Genomic DNA, 26,677 nt, shown 5'->3' with positions numbered 1-26,677 from the left:
GCCCAGCAGGGCACTCCAGCTTAGTGGAGTTGCCCGCCCCCTCCGGCCACGGCCCCCACTTTTGGCGGCAAGGCTGGAGGGAACAAAGAAAGCAACAAGGAGGAGTCACTGACCAGTCAGGACAGCCCCTAAGGTGCCCTGAGCTGAAGTGACTCTAACTTTTAGAAATCCTCCATCTTGCAGATGGAGGATTCCCCCAATAGGGTTAGGATTGTGTCCCCCTCCCCTTGGGAGGAGGCACAAAGAGGGTGTACCCACCCTCAGGGCTAGTAGCCATTGGCTACTAACCCCCCAGACCTAAACACGCCCTTAAATTTAGTATTTAAGGGCTACCCTGAACCCTAGAAAATTAGATTCCTGCAACAAGAAGAAGGACTGCCCAGCTGAAAACCCCTGCAGCGGAAGACCAGAAGACGACAACTGCCTTGGCTCCAGAAACTCACCGGCCTGTCTCCTGCCTTCCAAAGATCCTGCTCCAGCGACGCCTTCCGAAGGGACCAGCGACCTCGACACCCTCTGAGGACTGCCCCTGCTTCGAACAGACAAGAAACTCCCGAGGACAGCGGACCTGCTCCAAGAAAAGCTGCAACTTTGTTTCCAGCAGCTTTAAAGAACCCTGCAAGCTCCCCGCAAGAAGCGTGAGACTTGCAACACTGCACCCGGCGACCCCGACTCGACTGGTGGAGATCCGACGCCTCAGGAGGGACCCCAGGACTACTCTGATACTGTGAGTACCAAAACCTGTCCCCCCTGAGCCCCCACAGCGCCGCCTGCAGAGGGAATCCCGAGGCTTCCCCTGACCGCGACTCTTTGAACCTAAAGTCCCGACGCCTGGGAGAGACCCTGCACCCGCAGCCCCCAGGACCTGAAGGACCGGACTTTCACTGGAGAAGTGACCCCCAGGAGTCCCTCTCCCTTGCCCAAGTGGAGGTTTCCCCGAGGAACCCCCCCCTTGCCTGCCTGCAGCGCTGAAGAGATCCCGAGATCTCTCATAGACTAACATTGCGAACCCGACGCTTGTTTCTACACTGCACCCGGCCGCCCCCGCGCCGCTGAGGGTGAAATTTCTGTGTGGACTTGTGTCCCCCCCGGTGCCCTACAAAACCCCCCTGGTCTGCCCTCCGAAGACGCGGGTACTTACCTGCAAGCAGACCGGAACCGGGGCACCCCCTTCTCTCCATTCTAGCCTATGCGTTTTGGGCACCACTTTGAACTCTGCACCTGACCGGCCCTGAGCTGCTGGTGTGGTGACTTTGGGGTTGCCCTGAACCCCCAACGGTGGGCTACCTTGGACCAAGAACTAAGCCCTGTAAGTGTCTTACTTACCTGGTTAACCTAACAAATACTTACCTCCCCTAGGAACTGTGAAAATTGCACTAAGTGTCCACTTTTAAAACAGCTATTTTGCGAATAACTTGAAAAGTATACATGCAATTTTGATGATTTGAAGTTCCTAAAGTACTTACCTGCAATACCTTTCGAATGAGCTATTACATGTAGAATTTGAACCTGTGGTTCTTAAAATAAACTAAGAAAAGATATTTTTCTATATAAAAACCTATTGGCTGGATTTGTCTCTGAGTGTGTGTACCTCATTTATTGTCTATGTGTATGTACAACAAATGCTTAACACTACTCCTTGGATAAGCCTACTGCTCGACCACACTACCACAAAATAGAGCATTAGTATTATCTATTTTTACCACTATTTTACCTCTAAGGGGAACCCTTGGACTCTGTGCATGCTATTCCTTACTTTGAAATAGCACATACAGAGCCAACTTCCTACATTGGTGGATCAGCGGTGGGGTACAAGACTTTGCATTTGCTGGACTACTCAGCCAATACCTGATCACACGACAAATTCCAAAATTGTCATTAGAAATTGATTTTTGCAATTTGAAAAGTTTTCTAAATTCTTAAAAGACCTGCTAGGGCCTTGTGTTAGATCCTGTTTAGCATTTCTTTTAGAGTTTAAAAGTTTGTTAAAAGTTTGAATTAGATTCTAGAACCAGTTTTAGTTTCTTAAAAAGTATTCCAACTTTTAGAAGCATAATGTCTAGCACAGATGTGAATGTGGTGGAACTCGACACCACACCTTACCTCCATCTACAGATGAGAGAGCTAAGGTCACTCTGTAAACTAAAGAAAATAGCAATGGGCCCCAAACCTACCAAAATACAGCTCCAGGAGCTTTTGGCAGAGTTTGAAAAGGCCAACCCCTCTGAGGGTGGCAACTCAGAGGAAGAGGATAGTGACTTGGAGGAAAATTCCCCCCTACCAGTCCTATCTAGGGAGAACAGGGTCCCTCAAACCCTGACTCCAAAAATAATAGTCAGAGATGCTGGTTCCCTCACAGGAGAGACCAACACCTCTGAAATCACTGAGGATAACTCCAGTGAAGATGACCCCCTGTTAGCCAGGATGGTCAAAAGATTGGCTTTGGAAAAGCAGCTCCTAGCCATAGAAAGGGAAAGAAAAGAGATGGGCCTAGGTCCCATCAATGGTGGCAGCAACTTAAATAGGGTCAGAGATTCTCCTGACATCCTAAAAATCCCCAAAGGGATTGTAACAAAATATGAAAATGGTGATGACATCACCAAATGGTTCACAGCTTTTGAGAGGGCTTGTGTAACCAGAAAAGTGAACAGATCTCACTGGGGTGCTCTCCTTTGGGAAATGTTCACTGGAAAGTGTAGGGATAGACTCCTCACACTCTCTGGAAAAGATGCAGAATCTTATGACCTCATGAAGGGTACCCTGATTGAGGGCTTTGGATTCTCCACTGAGGAGTATAGAATTAGATTCAGGGGGGCTCAAAAATCCTCGAGCCAGACCTGGGTTGATTTTGTAGACTACTCAGTAAAAACACTAGATGGTTGGTTAACTGGAAATGAAGTGTGTGACTATGTTGGGCTTTATAATTTGTTTATGAAAGAACACATTTTAAGTAACTGCTTCAATGAAAAGTTGCATCAGTATCTGGTAGACCTAGGTCCAATTTCTCCCCAAGAATTGGGAAAGAAGGCAGACCACTGGGTCAAGACTAGGGTAACCAAAACTTCCACTGGGGGTGACCAAAAGAAAGGGGTTACAAAAACTCCCCAGGAGAAAGTGGGTGACACTAGAAACAAAGAAAAAGAGTCCTCTGTAGGCCCCCAAAAACCAGAACAGGTGGGTGGGCCCCAAGACACAACCCAAAACAAAGGTGGGTACCAGGGTAAGAACTGGGATGCCACTAAGGCATGGTGCCACAACTGTAAACAGTCTGGGCACCACACCAAGGACACTTCTTGTCCCAAAAACAAACCCCAGAACAAAATTCCAGGGGTAACCAGTGTAGCCATGGGAGATGACTCCTCAGATGAGGAGGTCTTCATAGCCTTCAACTGGAAACAGGGCCCAACAGGTGAGTTGGAGATTCCAGAGGGAAGTAGACACTTCCACCACCTACTGGTGAATGGAATCCCAACCACTGCCCTGAGAGACACTTGTGCCAGTCACACTATTGTGCATGACAGGCTGGTGCTCTCGAACCAGTACATCCCAGGTGAGACTGCCAGGGTAAGAGTTAGCCTAGACAGGGTCACTAAGAGGCCTGTGGCTTTAGTGCCCATAGAAGTGGGTGGCACTCTTAGCTGGAGAAGGGTAGTAGTCAGTACAGACCTCCCCCTTGATTGTCTCCTTGGAAATGACTACCCAGAGGTTAGTCAGAGCCCAAGAGAGGAACTGGTCCAGTGCCAGTCCTCTCCCAAGGATTCTGGAAATCCTGCCTCTGCAGTAAATGCAAGCAGGCCCCAGAAGAAGAAGAAAAGAAAACAGAGTAGGAGGGGTGGACAACCTTTAGCCAAGGTTACAGCAAGCCAGGGAGATTCTGCTCCAGTAGGGGAGAACTCCAAAAATGGCCCTGATAAAGTCCAACCTGACCCACAAGAAGTCCTGGCTAGTCAGGCAACTGTTAAACCTGAGTGGGTGGCTCCTCAGCTAACAGAAGAAAGAGTGGAAGAAGGGTGTTTACTACAAGATGTGGTAACCCCCCACTCCAATACAGCAGACAGGCAACCTGAACCCAAAGAAGCCTGTAACTTAGCCCCTTCCCTTTTAGGTGAAGAGCTAAAGGTGTGGTTCTGGGCACTGACAGCTGTCAGTGGCCTCTGCTGGGTGTTAGCCTTTATGGCTGCACTATCCTTAGCATGGTGGTCTGACCCCATGCCAAATAGCAAGTTAGGCCCCCTGACCCTATTGGTCATGGTGGGGTTACTCCAGCTCTGGGTAACCTCTCTGGGTAAGCTAGGGGTGACCCTGGCCAAGATAAGGTTAGCAGAGGTGGACACCTCTAAGACCAAAATAGAAAGAATGGGTGGAGACATTGAAGAGGCAGACAAGAGGCAATTCAGACTAGGTCCTATCACTGTGGAAGTGGGTCAGTTCCCCAAAGGGAATGACCTGAACAGAAGGATGTAAGGCAGAGTAGGCCCTGCAACTAACCAGCCTATTTCTCCTACTCTTCCTCGCCTGACAGACTAGGAAGACTCTCCCAGCTTGGGCTGAGTCTCCTGGCCTGTGGGCTGGGGGGGGCTTGTGTAAAGAAATGGCTCCCTGTTGCAGTTACCCCCCACTTTTTGCCTGATACTGATGCTGACTTGACTGAGAAGTGTGCTGGGACCCTGCTAACCAGGCCCCAGCACCAGTGTTCCTTCACCTAAAATGTACCATTGTATCCACAATTGGCACACCCTGGCATTCAGATAAGTCCCTTGTAACTGGTACTTCTAGTACCAAGGGCCCTGATGCCAAGGAAGGTCTCTAAGGGCTGCAGCATGTATTATGCCACCCTAGAGACCCCTCACTCAGCACAGACACACTGCTTACAAGCCTGTGTGTGCTGGTGAGAACAAAATGAGTAAGTCGACATGGCACTCCCCTCAGGGTGCCATGCCAGCCTCTCACTGCCTATGCAGTATAGGTAAGCCACCCCTCTAGCAGGCCTTACAGCCCTAAGGCAGGGTGCACTATACCATAGGTGAGGGTACCAGTGCCTGAGCATGGTACCCCTACAGTGTCTAAACAAAACCTTAGACATTGTAAGTGCAGGGTAGCCATAAGAGTATATGGTCTGGGAGTCTGTCAAGCACGAACTCCACAGCACCATAATGGCTACACTGAAAACTGGGAAGTTTGGTATCAAACTTCTCAGCACAATAAATGCACACTGATGCCAGTGTACATTTTATTGTAAAATACACCACAGAGGGCACCTTAGAGGTGCCCCCTGAAACTTAACCAACTAGCTGTGTAGGCTGACTGGTTCCAGCAGCCTGCCACACTAGAGACATGTTGCTGGCCCCATGGGGAGAGTGCCTTTGTCACTCTGAGGCCAGTAACAAAGCCTGCACTGGGTGGAGATGCTAACACCTCCCCCAGGCAGGAGCTGTGACACCTGGCGGTGAGCCTCAAAGGCTCACCCCTTTGTCACAGCCCAGCAGGGCACTCCAGCTTAGTGGAGTTGCCCGCCCCCTCCGGCCACGGCCCCCACTTTTGGCGGCAAGGCTGGAGGGAACAAAGAAAGCAACAAGGAGGAGTCACTGACCAGTCAGGACAGCCCCTAAGGTGCCCTGAGCTGAAGTGACTCTAACTTTTAGAAATCCTCCATCTTGCAGATGGAGGATTCCCCCAATAGGGTTAGGATTGTGTCCCCCTCCCCTTGGGAGGAGGCACAAAGAGGGTGTACCCACCCTCAGGGCTAGTAGCCATTGGCTACTAACCCCCCAGACCTAAACACGCCCTTAAATTTAGTATTTAAGGGCTACCCTGAACCCTAGAAAATTAGATTCCTGCAACAAGAAGAAGGACTGCCCAGCTGAAAACCCCTGCAGCGGAAGACCAGAAGACGACAACTGCCTTGGCTCCAGAAACTCACCGGCCTGTCTCCTGCCTTCCAAAGATCCTGCTCCAGCGACGCCTTCCGAAGGGACCAGCGACCTCGACACCCTCTGAGGACTGCCCCTGCTTCGAACAGACAAGAAACTCCCGAGGACAGCGGACCTGCTCCAAGAAAAGCTGCAACTTTGTTTCCAGCAGCTTTAAAGAACCCTGCAAGCTCCCCGCAAGAAGCGTGAGACTTGCAACACTGCACCCGGCGACCCCGACTCGACTGGTGGAGATCCGACGCCTCAGGAGGGACCCCAGGACTACTCTGATACTGTGAGTACCAAAACCTGTCCCCCCTGAGCCCCCACAGCGCCGCCTGCAGAGGGAATCCCGAGGCTTCCCCTGACCGCGACTCTTTGAACCTAAAGTCCCGACGCCTGGGAGAGACCCTGCACCCGCAGCCCCCAGGACCTGAAGGACCGGACTTTCACTGGAGAAGTGACCCCCAGGAGTCCCTCTCCCTTGCCCAAGTGGAGGTTTCCCCGAGGAACCCCCCCCTTGCCTGCCTGCAGCGCTGAAGAGATCCCGAGATCTCTCATAGACTAACATTGCGAACCCGACGCTTGTTTCTACACTGCACCCGGCCGCCCCCGCGCCGCTGAGGGTGAAATTTCTGTGTGGACTTGTGTCCCCCCCGGTGCCCTACAAAACCCCCCTGGTCTGCCCTCCGAAGACGCTGGTACTTACCTGCAAGCAGACCGGAACCGGGGCACCCCCTTCTCTCCATTCTAGCCTATGCGTTTTGGGCACCACTTTGAACTCTGCACCTGACCGGCCCTGAGCTGCTGGTGTGGTGACTTTGGGGTTGCCCTGAACCCCCAACGGTGGGCTACCTTGGACCAAGAACTAAGCCCTGTAAGTGTCTTACTTACCTGGTTAACCTAACAAATACTTACCTCCCCTAGGAACTGTGAAAATTGCACTAAGTGTCCACTTTTAAAACAGCTATTTGTCAATAACTTGAAAAGTATACATGCAATTTTTATGATTTGAAGTTCCTAAAGTACTTACCTGCAATACCTTTCGAATGAGCTATTACATGTAGAATTTGAACCTGTGGTTCTTAAAATAAACTAAGAAAAGATATTTTTCTATATAAAAACCTATTGGCTGGATTTGTCTCTGAGTGTGTGTACCTCATTTATTGTCTATGTGTATGTACAACAAATGCTTAACACTACTCCTTGGATAAGCCTACTGCTCGACCACACTACCACAAAATAGAGCATTAGTATTATCTATTTTTACCACTATTTTACCTCTAAGGGGAACCCTTGGACTCTGTGCATGCTATTCCTTACTTTGAAATAGCACATACAGAGCCAACTTCCTACACTACAGTTTCGACACCAGGCCTTTTTGGGATCAAAGTTTTTACCCTTGTACCCAGGATTGGTTTGTGAAGAGGCTCTGGGCCCACCCTCCTGTGCAGGTTTTTGGGGGCCTGTAGAAGACTCTTTACTATTTTTATTTTTGGCTGTCTCACCACCTTTCCCCTGGGGAGGTTTTGTGACCCCTTTCTTTTGGTCACCCCCTGTGGAAGTTTTGGACACCCTTGTCTTGACCCAATGGTCCGCCTTCTTTCCCAATTCTTGGGGAGAAATTGGTCCTAGGTCTACCAGATGCTGATGCAGTTTATGATTGAAACAATTACTTAACAGGTGCTCTTTCACAAATAAATTGTACAGCCCATCATAATTACTTACACCACTGCCTTGAATCCAACCATCTAGTGTTTTTACTGAGTAGTCTACAAAGTCAACCCAGGTCTGGCTCGAAGATTTTTGAGCCCCCCAGAATCTAATCCTATACTCCTCAGTGGAGAATCCAAAGCCCTCAATCAGGGTACCCTTCATGAGGTCATAAGATTCTGCATCTTGTCCAGAGAGTGTGAGGAGTCTATCCCTACACTTTCCTGTGAACATTTCCCAAAGGAGAGCACCCCAGTGAGATTTGTTCACTTTTCTGGTTACACAAGCCCTCTCAAAAGCTGTGAACCATTTGGTGATGTCATCACCATCTTCATATTTAGTTACAATCCCTTTAGGGATTTTCAACATGTCAGGAGAATCTCTGACCCTATTTATGTTGCTGCCACCATTGATGGGTCCTAGGCCCATCTCTTGTCTTTCCCTCTCTATGGCTAGGATCTGTTTTTCCAAAGCCAATCTTTTGGCCATCCTGGCTAACTGGATGTCCTCTTCACTGGAGTTATCCTCAGTGATTTCAGAGGTGTTGGTCCCTCCTGTGAGGGAGCCAGCATCTCTGACTAGTGTTTTTGGAGTCAGGGCTTGAGAGGCCCTGTCCTCCCTAGATAGGACTGGTAGGGGGGAATCTTCCTCCAATTCACTATCCTCTTCCTCTGAGTTGCCACCCTCAGAGGGGTTGGCCTTTTCAAACTCTGCCAAAAGCTCCTGGAGCTGTATTTTGGTAGGTTTGGGGCCCATTGCTATTTTCTTTAGTTTACAGAGTGACCTTAGCTCTCTCATCTGTAGATGGAGGTAAGGTGTGGTGTCGAGTTCCACCACAGTCACATCTGTGCTAGACATTTTGCTTCTAAAAGTTGGAATACTTTTTAAGAATCTAAAACTGGTTCTAGAATCTAATTCAAACTTTTACAAACTTTTAAACTCTAAAAGAAATGCTAAACAGGATCTAACACAAGGCCCTAGCAGGTCTTTTAAGACTTTAGAAAACTTTTCAAATTGCAAAAATCAATTTCTAATGACAATTTTGGAATTTGTCGTGTGATCAGGTATTGGCTGAGTAGTCCAGCAAATGCAAAGTCTTGTACCCCACCGCTGATCCACCAATGTAGGAAGTTGGCTCTGTATGTGCTATTTCAAAGTAAGGAATAGCATGCACAGAGTCCAAGGGTTCCCCTTAGAGGTAAAATAGTGGTAAAAATAGATAATACTAATGCTCTATTTTGTGGTAGTGTGGTCGAGCAGTAGGCTTATCCAAGGAGTAGTGTTAAGCATTTGTTGTACATACACATAGACAATAAATGAGGTACACACACTCAGAGACAAATCCAGCCAATAGGTTTTGTTATAGAAAAATATATTTTCTTAGTTTATTTTAAGAACCACAGGTTCAAATTTAACATGTAATATCTTGTTTGAAAGGTATTGCAGGTAAGTACATTATGAACTTTGAATCATTTCAATTGCATGTATACTTTTCAAGTTATTCACAAATAGCTATTTAAAAAGTGGACACAGTGCAATTTTCACAGTTCCTGGGGGAGGTAAGTTTTTGTTAGTTTTACCAGGTAAGTAAGACACTTACAGGGTTCAGTTCTTGGTCCAAGGTAGCCCACCGTTGGGGGTTCAGAGCAACCCCAAAGTCACCACACCAGCAGCTCAGGGCCGGTCAGGTGCAGAGTTCAAAGTGGTGCCCAAAACGCATAGGCTAGAATGGAGAGAAGGGGGTGCCCCGGTTCCGGTCTGCTTGCAGGTAAGTACCCGCGTCTTCGAAGGGCAGACCAGGGGGGTTTTGTAGGGCACCGGGGGGGACACAAGCCCACACAGAAATGTCACCCTCAGCAGCGCGGGGGCGGCCGGGTGCAGTGTAGAAACAAGCGTCGGGTTTTCAATGTTAGTCTGTGAGAGATCAACGGATCTCTTCAGCGCTGCAGGCAGGCAAGGGGGGGGCTTCCTCGGGGAAACCTCCACTTGGGCAAGGGAGAGGGACTCCTGGGGGTCACTTCTCCAGTGAAAGTCCGGTCCTTCAGGTCCTGGGGGCTGCGGGTGCAGGGTCTTTTCCAGGCGTCGGGACTTAGGTTTCAGAGAGTCGCGGTCAGGGGAAGCCTCGGGATTCCCTCTGCAGGCGGCGCTGTGGGGGCTCAGGGGGGACAGGTTTTGGTACTCACAGTCGGAGAGTAGTCCGGGGGTCCTCCCTGAGGTGTTGGTCCTCCACCAGCCGAGTCGGGGTCGCCGGGTGCAGTGTTGCAAGTCTCACGCTTCTTGCGGGGAGTTGCAGGGTTCTTTAAAGCTGCTTCTGGAAACAAAGTTGCAGTCTTTTTGGAGCAGGTCCGCTGTCCTCTGGAGTTTCTTGTCTTTTTCGAAGCAGGGCAGTCCTCAGAGGAGTCAGAGGTCGCTGGTCCCTTGGAAGGCGTCGCTGGAGCAGAGTTCTTTGGAAGGCAGGAGACAGGCCGGTGAGTTTCTGGAGCCAAGGCAGTTGTTGTCTTCTGGTCTTCCTCTGCAGGGGTTTTCAGCTAGGCAGTCCTTCTTCTTGTTGTCGCAGGAATCTAATTTTCTAGGGTTCAGGGTAGCCCTTAAATACTAAATTTAAGGGTGTGTTTAGGTCTGGGGGGTTAGTAGCCAATGGCTACTAGCCCTGAGGGTGGGTACACCCTCTTTGTGCCTCCTCCCAAGGGGAGGGGGACACAATCCTAACCCTATTGGGGGAATCCTCCATCTGCAAGATGGAGGATTTCTAAAAGTTAGAGTCACCTCAGCTCAGGACACCTTAGGGGCTGTCCTGACTGGCCAGTGACTCCTCCTTGTTGCTTTCTTTGTTCCCTCCAGCCTTGCCGCCAAAAGTGGGGGCCGTGGCCGGAGGGGGCGGGCAACTCCACTAAGCTGGAGTGCCCTGCTGGGCTGTGACAAAGGGTTGAGCCTTTGAGGCTCACCGCCAGGTGTTACAGCTCCTGCCTGGGGGAGGTGTTAGCATCTCCACCCAGTGCAGGCTTTGTTACTGGCCTCAGAGTGACAAAGGCACTCTCCCCATGGGGCCAGCAACATGTCTCTAGTGTGGCAGGCTGCTGGAACTAGTCAGCCTACACAGACAGTCGGTTAAGTTTCAGGGGGCACCTATAAGGTGCCCTCTGGGGTGTATTTTGCAATAAAATGTACACTGGCATCAGTGTGCATTTATTGTGCTGAGAAGTTTGATACCAAACTTCCCAGTTTTCAGTGTAGCCATTATGGTGCTGTGGAGTTCGTGCAAAACAGACTCCCAGACCATATACTCTTATGGCTACCCTGCACTTACAATGTCTAAGGTTTTGCTTAGACACTGTAGGGGCACAGTGCTCATGCACTGGTACCCTTACCTATGGTATAGTGCACCCTGCCTTAGGGCTGTAAGGCCTGCTAGAGGGGTGTCTTACCTATACTACATAGGCAGTGAGAGGCTGGCATGGCACCCTGAGGGGAGTGCCATGTCGACTTACTCGTTTTGTTCTCACTAGCACACACAAGCTGGCAAGCAGTGTGTCTGTGCTGAGTGAGAGGTCTCTAGGGTGGCATAAGACATGCTGCAGCCCTTAGAGACCTTCCTTGGCATCAGGGCCCTTGGTACTAGAAGTACCAGTTACAAGGGACTTATCTGGATGCCAGGGTCTGCCAATTGTGGATACAAAAGTACAGGTTAGGGAAAGAACACTGGTGCTGGGGCCTGGTTAGCAGGCCTCAGTGCACTTTCAATTGTAAACATAGCATCAGCAAAGGCAAAAAGTCAGGGGGCAACCATGCCAAGGAGGCATTTCCTTACATGCCCCCTGAAACTTAACCGACTATCTGTGTAGGCTGACTGGTTCCAGCAGCCTGCCACACTAGAGACATGTTGCTGGCCTCATGGGGAGAGTGCCTTTGTCACTCTGAGGCCAGTAACAAAGCTTGCACTGGGTGGAGATGCTAACACCTCCCCCAGGCAGGAGCTGTAACACCTGGCGGTGAGCCTCAAAGGCTCACCCCTTTGTCACAGCACCGCAGGACACTCCAGCTAGTGGAGTTGCCCGCCCCCTCCGGCCCCGGCCCCCTCTTTTGGCGGCAAGGCCGGAGAAAATAATGAGAATAACAAGGAGGAGTCACTGGCCAGTCAGGACAGCCCCTAAGGTGTCCTGAGCTGAGGTGACTCTAACTTTTAGAAATCCTCCATCTTGTAGAAGGAGGATTCCCCCAATAGGATTAGGGATGTGACCCCCTCCCCTAGGGAGGAGGCACAAAGAGGGTGTACCCACCCTCAGGGCTAGTAGCCATTGGCTACTAACCCCCCAGACCTAAACACGCCCTTAAATTTAGTATTTAAGGGCTTCCCTGAACCTAAAGATTTAGATTCCTGCAACAACAAGAAGAAGGACTGCCTAGCTGAAAACCCCTGCAGAGGAAGACCAGAAGACAACAACTGCCTTGGCTCCAGAAACTCACCGGCCTGTCTCCTGCCTTCCAAAGAACTCTGCTCCAGCGACGCCTTCCAAAGGGACCAGCGACCTCTGAATCCTCTGAGGACTGCCCTGCTTCGACGACGACAAGAAACTCCCGAGGACAGCGGACCTGCTCCAAAAAGACTGCAACTTTATCCAAAGGAGCAGCTTTAAAGAACCCTGCAATCTCCCCGCAAGAAGCGTGAGACTTGCAACACTGCACCCGGCGACCCCGACTCGGCTGGTGGAGAACCAACACCTCAGGGAGGACCCCCGGACTACTCTACGACTGTGAGTACCAAAACCTGTCCCCCCTGAGCCCCCACAGCGCCGCCTGCAGAGGGAATCCCGAGGCTTCCCATGACCGCGACTCTCTGAAACCTAAGTCCCGACGCCTGGAAAAGACCCTGCACCCGCAGCCCCCAGGACCTGAAGGACCGGACTTTCACTGCAGAAGTGACCCCCAGGAGTCCCTCTCCCTTGCCCAAGTGGAGGTTTCCCCGAGGAAACCCCCCCTTGCCTGCCTGCAGCGCTGAAGAGATCCCTTGATCTCTCATTGACTTTCATTGCGAACCCGACGATTGTTCTAACACTGCACCCGGCCGCCCCCGCGCCGCTGAGGGTGAAATTTCTGTGTGGGCTTGTGCCCCCCCCGGTGCCCTACAAAACCCCCCTGGTCTGCCCTCCGAAGACGCGGGTACTTACCTGCTGGCAGACTGGAACCGGGGCACCCCCTTCTCTCCATTGAAGCCTATGCGTTTTGGGCACCACTTTGAACTCTGCACCTGACCGGCCCTGAGCTGCTGGTGTGGTAACTTTGGGGTTGCTCTGAAACCCCAACGGTGGGCTACCTTGGACCAAGAACTGAACCCTGTAAGTGTCTTACTTACCTGGTAAAACTAACAAAAACTTACCTCCCCCAGGAACTGTGAAAATTGCACTGTGTCCACTTTTAAAATAGCTATTTGTGAATAACTTGAAAAGTATACATGCAATTGAAATGATTCAAAGTTCCTAATGTACTTACCTGCAATACCTTTCAAACAAGATATTACATGTTAAATTTGAACCTGTGGTTCTTAAAATAAACTAAGAAAAGATATTTTTCTATACAAAACCTATTGGCTGGATTTGTCTCTGAGTGTGTGTACCTCATTTATTGTCTATGTGTATGTACAACAAATGCTTAACACTACTCCTTGGATAAGCCTATTGCTCGACCACACTACCACAAAATAGAGCATTAGTATTATCTCTTTTTACCACTATTTTACCTCTAAGGGGAACCCTTGGACTCTGTGTATGCTATTCCTTACTTTGAAATAGCACATACAGAGCCAACTTCCTACATTGGTGGATCAGCGGTGGGGTACAAGACTTTGCATTTGCTGGACTATTCAGCCAATACCTGATCACACGACAAATTCCAAAATTGTCATTAGAAATTGATTTTTGCAATTTGAAAAGTTTGCTAAATTCTTTAAAGTCCTGTTAGGGCCTTGTGTTAGTCCCTGTTAGCATTTCTTTTAGAGTTTAAAAGTTTGTAAAAGTTTGAATTAGATTCTAGAACTAGTTTTAGTTTCTTAAAAAGTATTCCAACTTTTAGAAGCATAATGTCTAGCACAGATGTGAATGTGGTGGAACTCGACACCACACCTTACCTCCATCTCCAGATGAGAGAGCTAAGGTCACTCTGTAACATAAGAAAAATAACAATGGGCTCCAGACCTACCAAAGCACAGCTCCAGGAGCTGTTGGCAGAGTATGATAGAGCCAACCCCTCTGTGGGCAACACAGAGGATGAAGATAGTGACTTGGAGGGAAATTCCCCCCCTCCAGTCCTACTTAGGGAGAACAGGGCTTCTCAAGCCCTGACTCCACAAATAATAGTCAGAGATGCTGGTTCCCTCACAGGAGGGACCAACAACTCTGAAATCACTGAGGATAACTCCAGTGAAGAGGACATCCAGTTAGCCAGGATGGCCAAAAGATTGGCTTTGGAAAGACAGATCCTAGCCATAGAAAGGGAAAGACAAGAGATGGGCCTAGGACCCATCAATGGTGGCAGCAACATAACTAGGGTCAGAGATTCTCCTGACATGTTGAAAATCCCCAAAGGGATTGTAACTAAATTTGAAGATGGTGATGACATCACCAAATGGTTCACAGCTTTTGAGAGGGCTTGTGAAACCAGAAAAGTGAACAAATCTCACTGGGGTACTCTCCTTTGGGAAATGTTCACAGGAAAGTGTAGGGATAGACTCCTCACACTCTCTAAAAAAGATGCAGAATCTTATGACCTCATGAAGGGTACCCTGATTGAGGGCTTTGGATTCTCCACTGAGGAGTATAGGATTAGATTCAGGGGGGCTCAAAAATCCTTGAGCCAGACCTGGGTTGACTTTGGAGACTACTCAGTAAAAACACTAGATGGTTGGATTCAAGGAAATGGTGTAAATGATTATGATGGGCTGTACAATTTATTTGTGAAAGAACACCTATTAAGTAATTGTTTCAATGATAAACTGCATCAGTATCTGGTAGACCTAGGACCAATTTCTCCCCAAGAATTGGGAAAGAAGGCGGACCATTGGGTCAAGACTAGGGTGTCCAAAACTTCCACAGGGGATGACCAAAAGAAAGGGGTCACAAAACCTCCCCAGGGGAAAGGTGGTGAGACAGCCAAAAATAAAAATAGTAAAGAGTCTTCTACAGGCCCCCAAAAACCTGCACAGGAGGGTGGGCCCAGAGCCTCTTCACAAAACAATCCTGGGTACAAGGGTAAAAACTTTGATCCCAAAAAGGCCTGGTGTCGAAACTGTAGTCAGTCTGGACACCAAACTGGAGACAAGGCCTGTCCCAAGAAAGATACCACTTCTAACTCCCATCCAGCTAAAACTGGAATGGCCAGTCTCCAAGTGGGATCAACAGTGTGCCCAGAGCAAATCAGGTGTCACACTGAAGCTACATTAGTCTCTGAGGGTGGGGTGGATTTAGCCACACTGGCTGCCTGGCCCCCTAACATGCAAAAATACAGGCAGCAGCTCTTAATTAATGGGACAAGTGTAGAGGGCCTGAGGGATACAGGTGCCAGTGTCACTATGGTGACAGAGAAACTGGTTTCCCCTGGCCAATACCTGACTGGACAAACCTATCCAGTCACCAATGCTGACAATCAGACTAAAGTACATCCCATGGCAATGGTAACTTTAGAGTGGGGAGGGGTCAATGGCCTGAAACAGGTGGTGGTCTCCTCAAATATCCCAGTAGACTGTTTGCTTGGAAATGACCTGGAGTCCTCAGCATGGGCTGAGGTAGAACTGAAAACCCATGCAGCCATGCTGGGTATCCCTGAACTGGTGTGTGTCAAGACTAGGGCACAGTGCAAGGCACAGGGTGAAAAAGTAGAGCTGGAGTCTGGAAAAATGACCCAGCCTACCAAGAGAAAAGGAAAGTCAGCTGGGAAACCAGCTGCAACACAACACCAAAAAGAGAACCTCTCTTCTCAGGAAGAAGTTCTGCCCTCTGAGGGAACTGAGCCTATGGAGCTGGAACCTTATCAGGTTGAGCTCTTGGGCCCAGGGGGACCCTCAAGGGAAGAGTTGTGTAAGGGACAAGAAACCTGTCCCTCTCTTGAAGGCCTTAGGCAGCAAGCTGCTGAAGAGTCCAAAGGCAAGAAAAATGGAACACATAGGGTCTATTGGGAAGATGGACTCCTGTACACTGAGGCAAGAGATCCCAAACCTGGTGCCACTAGGAGAGTGGTAGTGCCTCAGGGTTTCAGAGAGTTTATTCTGACCTTAGCCCATGATATTCCCCTTGCTGGGCATTTGGGACAAACCAAGACGTGGGAGAGGTTAGTCAACCACTTCTACTGGCCCAATATGTCCCAGAAGGTTAAGGAGTTTTGCCTCTCCTGCCCCACCTGTCAATCCAGTGGTAAGACAGGTGGGCATCCAAAGGCCCCCCTCATTCCACTTCCAGTGGTGGGGGTCCCCTTTGAAAGAGTGGGTGTGGACATAGTTGGTCCACTAGAACCTCCCACAGCCTCAGGAAATATGTACATCCTAGTAGTAGTGGATCATGCTACTAGGTATCCTGAAGCTATTCCCCTTAGGTCGACTACTGCCCCTGCAGTAGCCAAGGCCCTCATTGGTATCTTTACCAGAGTGGGTTTCCCTAAGGAGGTGGTGTCTGACAGAGGTACCAACTTCATGTCAGCATACCTAAAACACATGTGGAATGAGTGTGGAGTGACTTACAAATTCACTACACCATATCATCCACAAACTAATGGCCTTGTTGAGAGATTCAACAAGACATTAAAGGGCATGATCATGGGGCTCCCAGAAAAACTCAAAAGGAGATGGGATGTCCTCCTGCCATGTCTGCTTTTCGCTTACAGAGAGGTGCCTCAGAAGGGAGTAGGATTCTCACCCTTTGAACTTCTGTTTGGCCACCCTGTAAGGGGACCACTTGCTCTTGTTAAAGAAGGCTGGGAGAGACCTCTTCATGAGCCTAAACAAGACATAGTGGACTATGTACTTGGCCTTCGCTCAAGGATGGCAGAGTACATGGAAAAGGCAAGTAAAAACCTTGAGGCCAACCAACAACTCCAGAAGTTGTGGTATGACCAAAAGGCTGCACTGGTTGAATTTCAACCAGGGCAGAAAGTCTGGGTTCTGGAGCCTGTGGCTCCCAGGGCACTCCAGGACAAATGGAGTGGCCCTTACCCAATACTTGAAAGGAAGAGTCAGGTCACCTACCTGGTAGACCTGGGCACAAGCAGGAGCCCCAAGAGGGTGATCCATGTGAACCGCCTCAAGCTCTTCCATGACAGGGCTGATGTAAATCTGTTGATGGTAACAGATGAGGACCAGGAAGCTGAGAGTGAACCTCTTCCTGATCTCCTCTCATCAGACCCTAAAGATGGCTCAGTAGATGGAGTGATCTACTCAGACACCCTCTCTAGCCAACAGCAGTCTGACTGCAGGAAGGTCCTGCAGCAGGGTGCTGAACTCTTTTCCCTAACCCCTGGTCAGACACACCTGTGTACCCATGATGTGGACACAGGAGACAGCATGCCTGTCAAAAACAAAATATTTAGACAGTCTGACCAAGTTAAGGAAAGCATCAAGGTGGAAGTCCACAAGATGCTGGAATTGGGAGTAATTGAGTACTCTGACAGCCCCTGGGCTAGCCCAGTGGTCTTAGTCCCCAAACCTCACACCAAAGAAGGAAAGAGAGAGATGAGGTTTTGTGTGGACTACAGAGGTCTCAACTCTGTCACAAAGACAGATGCTCATCCCATTCCTAGAGCTGATGAGCTAATAGACAAATTAGGGGCTGCCAAATTCTTAAGTACCTTTGACTTAACAGCAGGGTACTGTCAAATCAAAATGGCCCCTGGAGCAAAAGAAAAGACAGCATTCTCCACACCTGATGGGCATTATCAGTTCACTGTTATGCCCTTTGGTTTAAAGAATGCCCCTGCCACCTTCCAAAGGTTGGTGAATCAAGTCCTTGCTGGGCTGGAATCCTTTAATGCAGCTTATGTTGATGATATTGCTGTCTTCAGCTCCACCTGGCAGGATCACCTGGTCCACCTGAAGAAGGTTCTGAAGGCTCTGCAATCGGCAGGCCTCTCTATCAAGGCATCCAAATGCCAGATAGGGCAGGGAACTGTGGTTTACTTGGGACACCTTGTAGGTGGAGGCCATGTTCAGCCACTCCAGCCTAAGATCCAGACTATTCTGGACTGGGCAGCTCCAAAAACCCAGACTCAAGTCAGGGCATTCCTTGGCTTGACTGGGTACTACAGGAGGTTTGTGAAGGGATATGGATCCATTGTGACAGCCCTCACAGAACTCACCTCCAAGAAAATGCCCAAGAAAGTAAACTGGACTGTAGAATGCCAACAGGCCTTTGACACCCTGAAACAAGCTATGTGCACAGCACCAGTTCTAAAAGCTCCAGATTACTCCAAGCAGTTCATTGTGCAAACTGATGCCTCTGAACATGGGATAGGGGCAGTTTTGTCCCAAACAAATGATGATGGCCTTGACCAGCCTGTTGCTTTCATTAGCAGGAGGTTACTCCCCAGGGAGCAGCGTTGGAGTGCCATTGAGAGGGAGGCCTTTGCTGTGGTTTGGTCCCTGAAGAAGCTGAGACCATACCTCTTTGGTACTCACTTCCTAGTTCAGACTGACCACAGACCTCTCAGATGGCTGATGCAAATGAAAGGTGAAAATCCAAAACTGTTGAGGTGGTCCATCTCCCTACAGGGAATGGACTTTATAGTGGAACACAGACCTGGGACTGCCCATGCCAATGCAGATGGCCTTTCCAGGTTCTTCCACTTAGAAAATGAAGACTCTCTTGGGAAAGGTTAGTCTCATCCTCTTTCGTTTGGGGGGGGGGGTTGTGTAAGGAAATGCCTCCTTGGCATGGTTACCCCCTGACTTTTTGCCTTTGCAGATGCTATGTTTTGAATTGGAAGTGTGCTGAGGCCTGCTAACCAGGCCCCAGCACCAGTGTTCTTTCCCTAACCTGTACTTTTGATTCCACAATTGGCACACCCTGGCACCCAGATAAGTCCCTTGTAACTGGTACCTCTGGTACCAAGGGCCCTGATGCCAGGGAAGGTCTCTAAGGGCTGCAGCATGTATTATGCCACCCTAGAGACCCCTCACCCAGCACAGACACACTGCTTACCAGCTTGTGTGTGCTAGTGAGAACAAAATGAGTAAGTCGACATGGCACTCCCCTCAGGGTGCCATACCAGCCTCTCACTGCCTATGCAGTATAGGTAAGACACCCTTCTAGCAGGCCTTACAGCCCTAAGGCAGGGTGCACTATACCATAGGTGAGGGTACCAGTGCATGAGCACTGTGCCCCTACAGTGTCTAAGCAAAACCTTAGACATTGTAAGTGCAGGGTAGCCATAAGAGTATATGGTCTGGGAGTCTGTTTTACACGAACTCCACAGCACCATAATGGCTACACTGAAAACTGGGAAGTTTGGCATCAAACTTCTCAGCACAATAAATGCACACTGATGCCAGTGTGCATTTTATTGTAAAGTACACCACAGAGGGCACCTTAGAGGTGCCCCCTGAAACTTAACCGACTATCTGTGTAGGCTGACTGGTTCCAGCAGCCTGCCACACTAGAGACATGTTGCTGGCCTCATGGGGAGAGTGCCTTTGTCACTCTGAGGCCAGTAACAAAGCCTGCACTGGGTGGAGATGCTAACACCTCCCCCAGGCAGGAGCTGTAACACCTGGCGGTGAGCCTCAAAGGCTCACCCTTTTGTCACAGCACCGCAGGACACTCCAGCTAGTGGAGTTGCCCGCCCCCTCCGGCCCCGGCCCCCACTTTTGGCGGCAAGGCCGGAGAAAATAATGAGAATAACAAGGAGGAGTCACTGGCCAGTCAGGACAGCCCCTAAGGTGTCCTGAGCTGAGGTGACTCTAACTTTTAGAAATCCTCCATCTTGTAGAAGGAGGATTCCCCCAATAGGATTAGGGATCTGACCCCCTCCCCTTGGGAGGAGGCACAAAGAGGGTGTACCCACCCTCAGGGCTAGTAGCCATTGGCTACTAACCCCCCAGACCTAAACACGCCCTTAAATTTAGTATTTAAGGGCTTCCCTGAACCTAGAGATTTAGATTCCTGCAACAACAAGAAGAAGGACTGCCTAGCTGAAAACCCCTGCAGAGGAAGACCAGAAGACAACAACTGCCTTGGCTCCAGAAACTCACCGGCCTGTCTCCTGCCTTCCAAAGAACTCTGCTCCAGCGACGCCTTCCAAAGGGACCAGCGACCTCTGAATCCTCTGAGGACTGCCCTGCTTCGACGACGACAAGAAACTCCCGAGGACAGCGGACCTGCTCCAAAAAGACTGCAACTTTATCCAAAGGAGCAGCTTTAAAGAACCCTGCAATCTCCCCGCAAGAAGCGTGAGACTTGCAACACTGCACCCGGTGACCCCGACTCGGCTGGTGGAGAACCAACACCTCAGGGAGGACCCCCGGACTACTCTACGACTGTGAGTACCAAAACCTGTCCCCCCTGAGCCCCCACAGCGCCGCCTGCAGAGGGAATCCCGAGGCTTCCCCTGACCGCGACTCTCTGAAACCTAAGTCCCGACGCCTGGAAAAGACCCTGCACCCGCAGCCCCCAGGACCTGAAGGACCGGACTTTCACTGCAGAAGTGACCCCCAGGAGTCCCTCTCCCTTGCCCAAGTGGAGGTTTCCCCGAGGAAACACCCCCTTGCCTGCCTGCAGTGCTGAAGAGATCCCTTGATCTCTCATTGACTTTCATTGCGAACCCGACGATTGTTCTAACACTGCACCCGGCCGCCCCCGCGCCGCTGAGGGTGAAATTTCTGTGTGGGCTTGTGTCCCCCCCGGTGCCCTACAAAACCCCCCTGGTCTGCCCTCCGAAGACGCGGGTACTTACCTGCTGGCAGACTGGAACCGGGGCACCCCCTTCTCTCCATTGAAGCCTATGCGTTTTGGGCACCACTTTGAACTCTGCACCTGACCGGCCCTGAGCTGCTGGTGTGGTAACTTTGGGGTTGCTCTGAAACCCCAACGGTGGGCTACCTTGGACCAAGAACTGAACCCTGTAAGTGTCTTACTTACCTGGTAAAACTAACAAAAACTTACCTCCCCCAGGAACTGTGAAAATTGCACTGTGTCCACTTTTAAAATAGCTATTTGTGAATAACTTGAAAAGTATACATGCAATTGAAATGATTCAAAGTTCCTAATGTACTCACCTGCAATACCTTTCAAACAAGATATTACATGTTAAATTTGAACCTGTGGTTCTTAAAATAAACTAAGAAAATATATTTTTCTATACAAAACCTATTGGCTGGATTTGTCTCTGAGTGTGTGTACCTCATTTATTGTCTATGTGTATGTACAACAAATGCTTAACACTACTCCTTGGATAAGCCTATTGCTCGACCACACTACCACAAAATAGAGCATTAGTATTATCTCTTTTTACCACTATTTTACCTCTAAGGGGAACCCTTGGACTCTGTGCATGCTATTCCTTACTTTGAAATAGCACATACAGAGCCAACTTCCTACAATGAGGTTGTATGCATAATATTCCTTTACAGAATGTTTGTCAGGCTGCTTCTTGTAGAATGATTGAGTCGTTCTCAAAACATGTCTCTACTGAAAGAGACACTAGATAGTCTACATCCCACAACATCATCATTTTGCAATTATAAATTATAATCTGTTGTGGAGCAAAACATGTTGCTGCAATTTTAGTAACTTTTTATCCGTTTGGGCTAGGTTTTGTTAAAATCTGTAGATTATGCAACAGATGATGAATAATGTGGCAAATACGACAAATCTATTATTATTTGGAAACTTCTGCAGCCTCAGAATTGCATAATTCCAATAGCCCTGATTATAATAAACAATCTTACAGGTTGCATTTTCAGCAGCTGTTTTGTTATTGAATATCACTGTACATCAAAACTGTTATAGTTTCATAGATAATACCAAAAGTTGATTTGCACGACATATCCTTATATGAACTGACAGTACAAAGGAAACATCCTTATCTCTTGTTTTTTTCAAGCCGGTTGTCTGGTGCATGCATTGAACCGTTGCAAACTTTCCCAGGTTCAGGCAACTTGACTGATTGTGGTCGGATCTCAAGGCTCGCTCTCCATCTCACTTGTGTGAGACATTGTCACTTGAGCTAAGATATCTCTGCTTGAATGTTAATTATTTACAAGATTCTCTCTCGCACCTCTCTTCTCTCTCTCTCTCTTTCTCTCAATTCTTTCTCCATATCTACATTCTCTTTCTATTCCCTCTCTCCTCCTGTTTCTTTCTCTCTCGCCTTTCCCTCTCTTTCTCTTACTCTCCCTCTCTTCTCTTTCTCACCCCCTCTCAACCCCTCTGCCTTCCGCTCTCTCACTCTCTCTTTCTGCAGGAATGTGCCCCTGGCTTCTACAGGGAGAAATTGTCAGAGCTACACGTGAGAGGGCCTCGCCTCGTGATTGCCCCTTGTGTACCATGTCACTGTAGCAATCACAGTGAGATCTGTGACCAGGAAACTGGTAAATGTCAGGTATGTAGCATTGTGGTGTTTGCTATTCTGTGTTGCTGATGTTTGTGTTTTTATGAAGTAATCTCTTTCATTTATTTTTCTTCAGTTAGCTCTTTAGCATGGATACTTTTCTTTCAATAAACTGCATCAACAAATTTTAGTGAATATTATTCAGAAACATATTTCAAATTAATGAATCAGTTGATAAAGCATACTTGAAATCCGGGCAAATTATATCATCACATCTGTTTCACTCTCTGTGTTTCTTCCTTATGACCCCTAAGACTCAGCTTCCCTGATCTCATTTTATCTTAAGTTACCTAACGTTCCTGCAGGGAGATTGTTTTTGGAAGAGCGGGGGCCTGTGTTGAGAGGTTCTTCAGCCCTTTGTGTTTAAGGTTGTTTACCATTGGTCTCTGAGAGCCACAATAGTAGTGTGCTCTTAATTAGATATTCAAGAGATTCTCTGAAGTCACTCGAGTCCCTCAGGGTATCAAGTGTGAGCACTCAAGGAGGCACAATGGCTTAGTGGTTTAGAACTTGTGTGAGACATTAGATAAAACTATTTAATTTCAAGGTCTAAATAGTTTTTTACTTATATTAATAGATAAGTAAACAGTATTTTTATCAGGAAGGAAACCAGAAGGTCCTAGCACGTTTCAGGCCCAAGTTATGCCCCCTGCTTTTTGGAGCTCCCTCATGCTAGACCCAAGAATTTGATTAACCTTCAGCTTTATGATCAATGCTAATCTATCTGGAGTGTTTTTGGTTGAGTTCTCTCTTTTCAAACGCATTCAGGTCTCTAAGAAAAAATGGGAGTTGTTGATTGAGTACACTCAGAGATGAAGGTTCACATGCTTACGTTGATGTAACTGCAATCAAAGCTAAATTAGTGGTACATAAGGATCCTGAAGAATGAAGGATGTGTTGCAAAGCTTACCAATGACAATATAGCACTATACAAATCTCTGCTAACATAACACAGTCCCTAAAATTAGTTTATATTCTGAATTAGAAAGGGTCACACTTAAAAGTTAAAAATACAGAATCACAAAAAAGTCTCAAACCTCTCAAACAATAAGGTCACCTCCTACAAGAAATGATTGAGAATTCCTGGTTTCTTGGGGACCCTTTCATTCAGATAATAGTGTCCCTACACTTCCATCTTTCATCAGGCCAAGCCGCAAGGTGACTCTACAGGCTTTCCCCAACTTAGACTCAGTGTGAAGGAAATATAACAACCCAGCATGGATTCCTCTCCTGGTACTTAGTTCTTTTTTTACTTGAGTGTGTATGTGACTTCTGTGACTAAATAATGAAATACAAACTAGTTACTGATTAAGGGATGAACCAGGTTCAGTTGAGGGAATAGTACTTATCCCCCTGATAGCCACGCCAGGCTGTTGGAACCGTTCAAAAAGGGTGCACTTTTTGAAAGTCCCACACTCATCCAGTCTCTAGGAAGCATTTTTCCTGTTGATATTGGCCACTCTCACAGGCTTCCTGCCCATTTTCCAAAATGGGACCAGTGGTGCTTGCTTAAGTAGATGTGAATTGGCCTCCTTGTGGAGCACCTTTGTAAGGGGAGAAGGCAACAATACAGGGAACCGAGGAGGGGTTGGTTTCACTTAGACAGGGGAGTCATGTACCAAGGGACAAGAATAGGTTGGCTGCCCTGCCCACCTATTAGGTGCACTAGTTTTAGACTGTGGGATGGGAGAGTGAGCTGTATATCAGGGCTGGGTTGTTCAAGATGAGCATCACTAGCACAGCACATCTCTTGTAGCACACCTTTGGGTCAAGTGGATCACTACACTTACCTGTCTATACAGAACCTAAGCAAACACTCAGATACCACAGGCATCTTTCAGACATTTCCTAGACATGTAGAAGGTCGCCGTCTGCTATGGACATATAACAAAAGGAAAAGCATTAAAATCAACCTTTGGTTTTAATACTCTGGTATTTGCTATAGTTAGAAAAGTACTGAAGTTGAATTAAAAAAGGGTAATTCACCTGTACTGCAATGCAAGCATCCAAGTTCAAAATTAACTCACATACATTTTTTAGTTGAGTCTATTTTATTTCTTTGCATCCATCACCAGGGGGATACAGGGCTAAATGTAATGATATGGTTTAAAGTAGGGGTCAGGTTGCATTTAAATGTTCAGTACTGGCAGGTACACAAATGTGATTGTGGTCAATCTCATTTTCCAGAAGTTTCACAAGATAAAGAATCTGAAGCTCTTGATTTACTCAGATTGTCCTGCGACCCCGGACTTACCCAAACTAAGCCAAAGATTCCTGTAGGTATTCAAACTTTCAGTCTCAATTAGAGTTTGGTGGGCAGCCTGGCAGCTCACCTTGTGAGCAGACCTCAGGCATCCTTTTTCCTCTTAGAGAACCACGCTCCATGTACAGAATTCTTCTCCTTCACAGCAGGTGTCTCTGTGCCTCTGGTGGATCTGCTGATTTAGAAGATGCACAGAAGATTGAGATAAATGACAAGTGAGTGCATGTTTGTTTGCCGATTTGCCAAAGATTTTTGTTTTTTTCTGATCGAAACTCCCAAAGTGAGAGTTAGTTTTAGAAAAACAAAAGAATATTTTGTTTCAGAAGAACAAAACATGAATGGCCCTAGCACACAGAGAGTTTTCTCCGTGTTTTTTGGAATCACTGTTGCTTTTATTTGTCAGGTCCTGACTCACATGGTGGATTTTGTCTGATCTGCTGTAAGCAGGTAGCGATTTTGTGGTCTTATGGCAGACCAACCACTGTCAACAGTTTCCTACATCGCAGCCAGCAAAGACATGTCTGATTGAAATTTAGTGGTTCCTCCAAATCTAAATAGGAAGGCAGAACCACAAGGCAGAAGGTCAGGGCACTTTCCATATTTTGGCAGATGATGCACATCCACCAGTGTCTAAATTATCCCCTTTGATGCAATGTGTTAGAATTGCTGCATTTCAGCTGGAGAACACAGTAATCATTTTTTGCATTACCATATCAATTGGTTTGTTTTGCAGGAGTGCAGAGATAACACCGTGGGGGATCACTGTCATATATGTGCCACTGGATACTATGGGAGAGTAACTGGATCCATCAGTGATTGCTCTCTGTGTGCTTGTCCTAACCGCAGCCCAAACAGGTAAATACAAATTATTAGAACTGCTTTCAAATTGTGTTATTCCAAAATCTAAAGGTATGTTGTGCAAGAAGGTACTTGGTAGTTAACAAGATTAGGATTATCACACTGCTTCTGCTTCTGGGGAGCAGGAAATAGAGGAGCACATTCTAACTTTCATTGACTTTAATCCTCATCAGTGTCACGGTTCATGTGTATATTAGAACACTCTATTTGTTCAGGAATTAAAGACCCATATGTAGCTCAACATTTGAAACCACAAATAAGAGGCATACAAACCAAATTAGTTGCATTATGCTTTTTGCTGCTTTTGTTGATATACTGATTCATGGTTTGTAATTTATTTTCCTTTTAGCTTTAGTCCCACATGTGTGCTAGAAGGAGTTGAAAGCTTTCGCTGTGATGCCTGCCATGTTGGATACGAAGGCCAACGTTGTGAAAGGTACAGAACACAATACAAAGTTTTGATACAGAGCACTAACAATCAGGATTTCTAGGTATTTTCAAAGGCAAAAGTAATTATGCAATGTGTTGCCCTATACATAAACTTATGTCCACATCTTTTATGTGGCCCTCCTAAGGTGACTGTATGTGAAGTAATTATACCCTCTTGTGCTACTGATTCTACAATCACCGTCCCTATTTAGGGACCTTGGATTTTACTCTCTGACACTGAAACACTGACTGATTTTGTGTATTCTGTGTATGCAGGAAGAATGTGTAGCCTCTCCTTCCAAAGGTCTGGTCCACCAGTCATCTGTCCACGGACAAGGACCTTCTCAAGGTGTTGGTCTTCATTTAGTGTGTTCTTTTTTTGTGGTTGTCCTAAAGGTTCCCATTTGGCCATTTTTTTGGTTAGGCTGCTTTGCAATCATTGTTTCTGTGGGCAGAAGGGTACACCTAGGTAAATTAATTCCTAATATTACTCCTACACTATGTTCTTTCAGAATGTATAGCATTTCTCCCTCCCACATTTGCAGACATGCACTGGCCCATAGGCATTATGTGAATGGAGTACCCAACCATCAAAGAAATGCCCGACTTGCAACTACCCTGTTTCTTAGAAGCCTGCGTGGTTGAACAGGAAATCAGTTGGTGGCAGCCCCTGTCCCCCTCCTTGCTATCATAGCTATGCTACCGGCAAAACGGTGGTGTGCTTGAACTGGAAATTCTAGGCAAGATACATTGCCTCTGTCCAAGTATTAATAGAGGCCAGCACAGCAGACTCTTGCAAGATTGTTTTATGCTAAACAAGATGTGCTACAGCACACAAAGGTGTAATCTTTGCCCTATTCTGCCTGGTCTCCCAAGCTAAGGTTTGTAGCACGTGTTGCTGTAGATACATATGCTATGCATACTC

General features: G+C 47.8%; 1 protein-coding gene across 1 annotated transcript in view; it reads left to right on the top strand.

Annotated features, from left to right (window-relative positions):
• The window catches only part of LAMA1 (laminin subunit alpha 1), a 979,910-nt gene that overhangs the window by 505,762 nt on the left and 447,471 nt on the right, over positions 1-26,677 (top strand). Inside the window, exons 29-31 of the mRNA XM_069219856.1 lie at positions 22,056-22,193; positions 25,199-25,320; positions 25,673-25,759. Of these exons, the coding sequence (XP_069075957.1) occupies positions 22,056-22,193; positions 25,199-25,320; positions 25,673-25,759 (347 nt within the window). The remainder of the gene's footprint in view (positions 1-22,055; positions 22,194-25,198; positions 25,321-25,672; positions 25,760-26,677) is intronic.

The sequence above is a fragment of the Pleurodeles waltl genome, chromosome 2_2, assembly GCF_031143425.1.
Source record: "Pleurodeles waltl isolate 20211129_DDA chromosome 2_2, aPleWal1.hap1.20221129, whole genome shotgun sequence".
In the NCBI taxonomy this organism is placed as follows: domain Eukaryota; kingdom Metazoa; phylum Chordata; class Amphibia; order Caudata; family Salamandridae; genus Pleurodeles; species Pleurodeles waltl.
The sequence above is the reverse complement of the archived record's forward strand: the minus strand, read 5'-3'. Positions and strand labels throughout refer to the sequence as shown.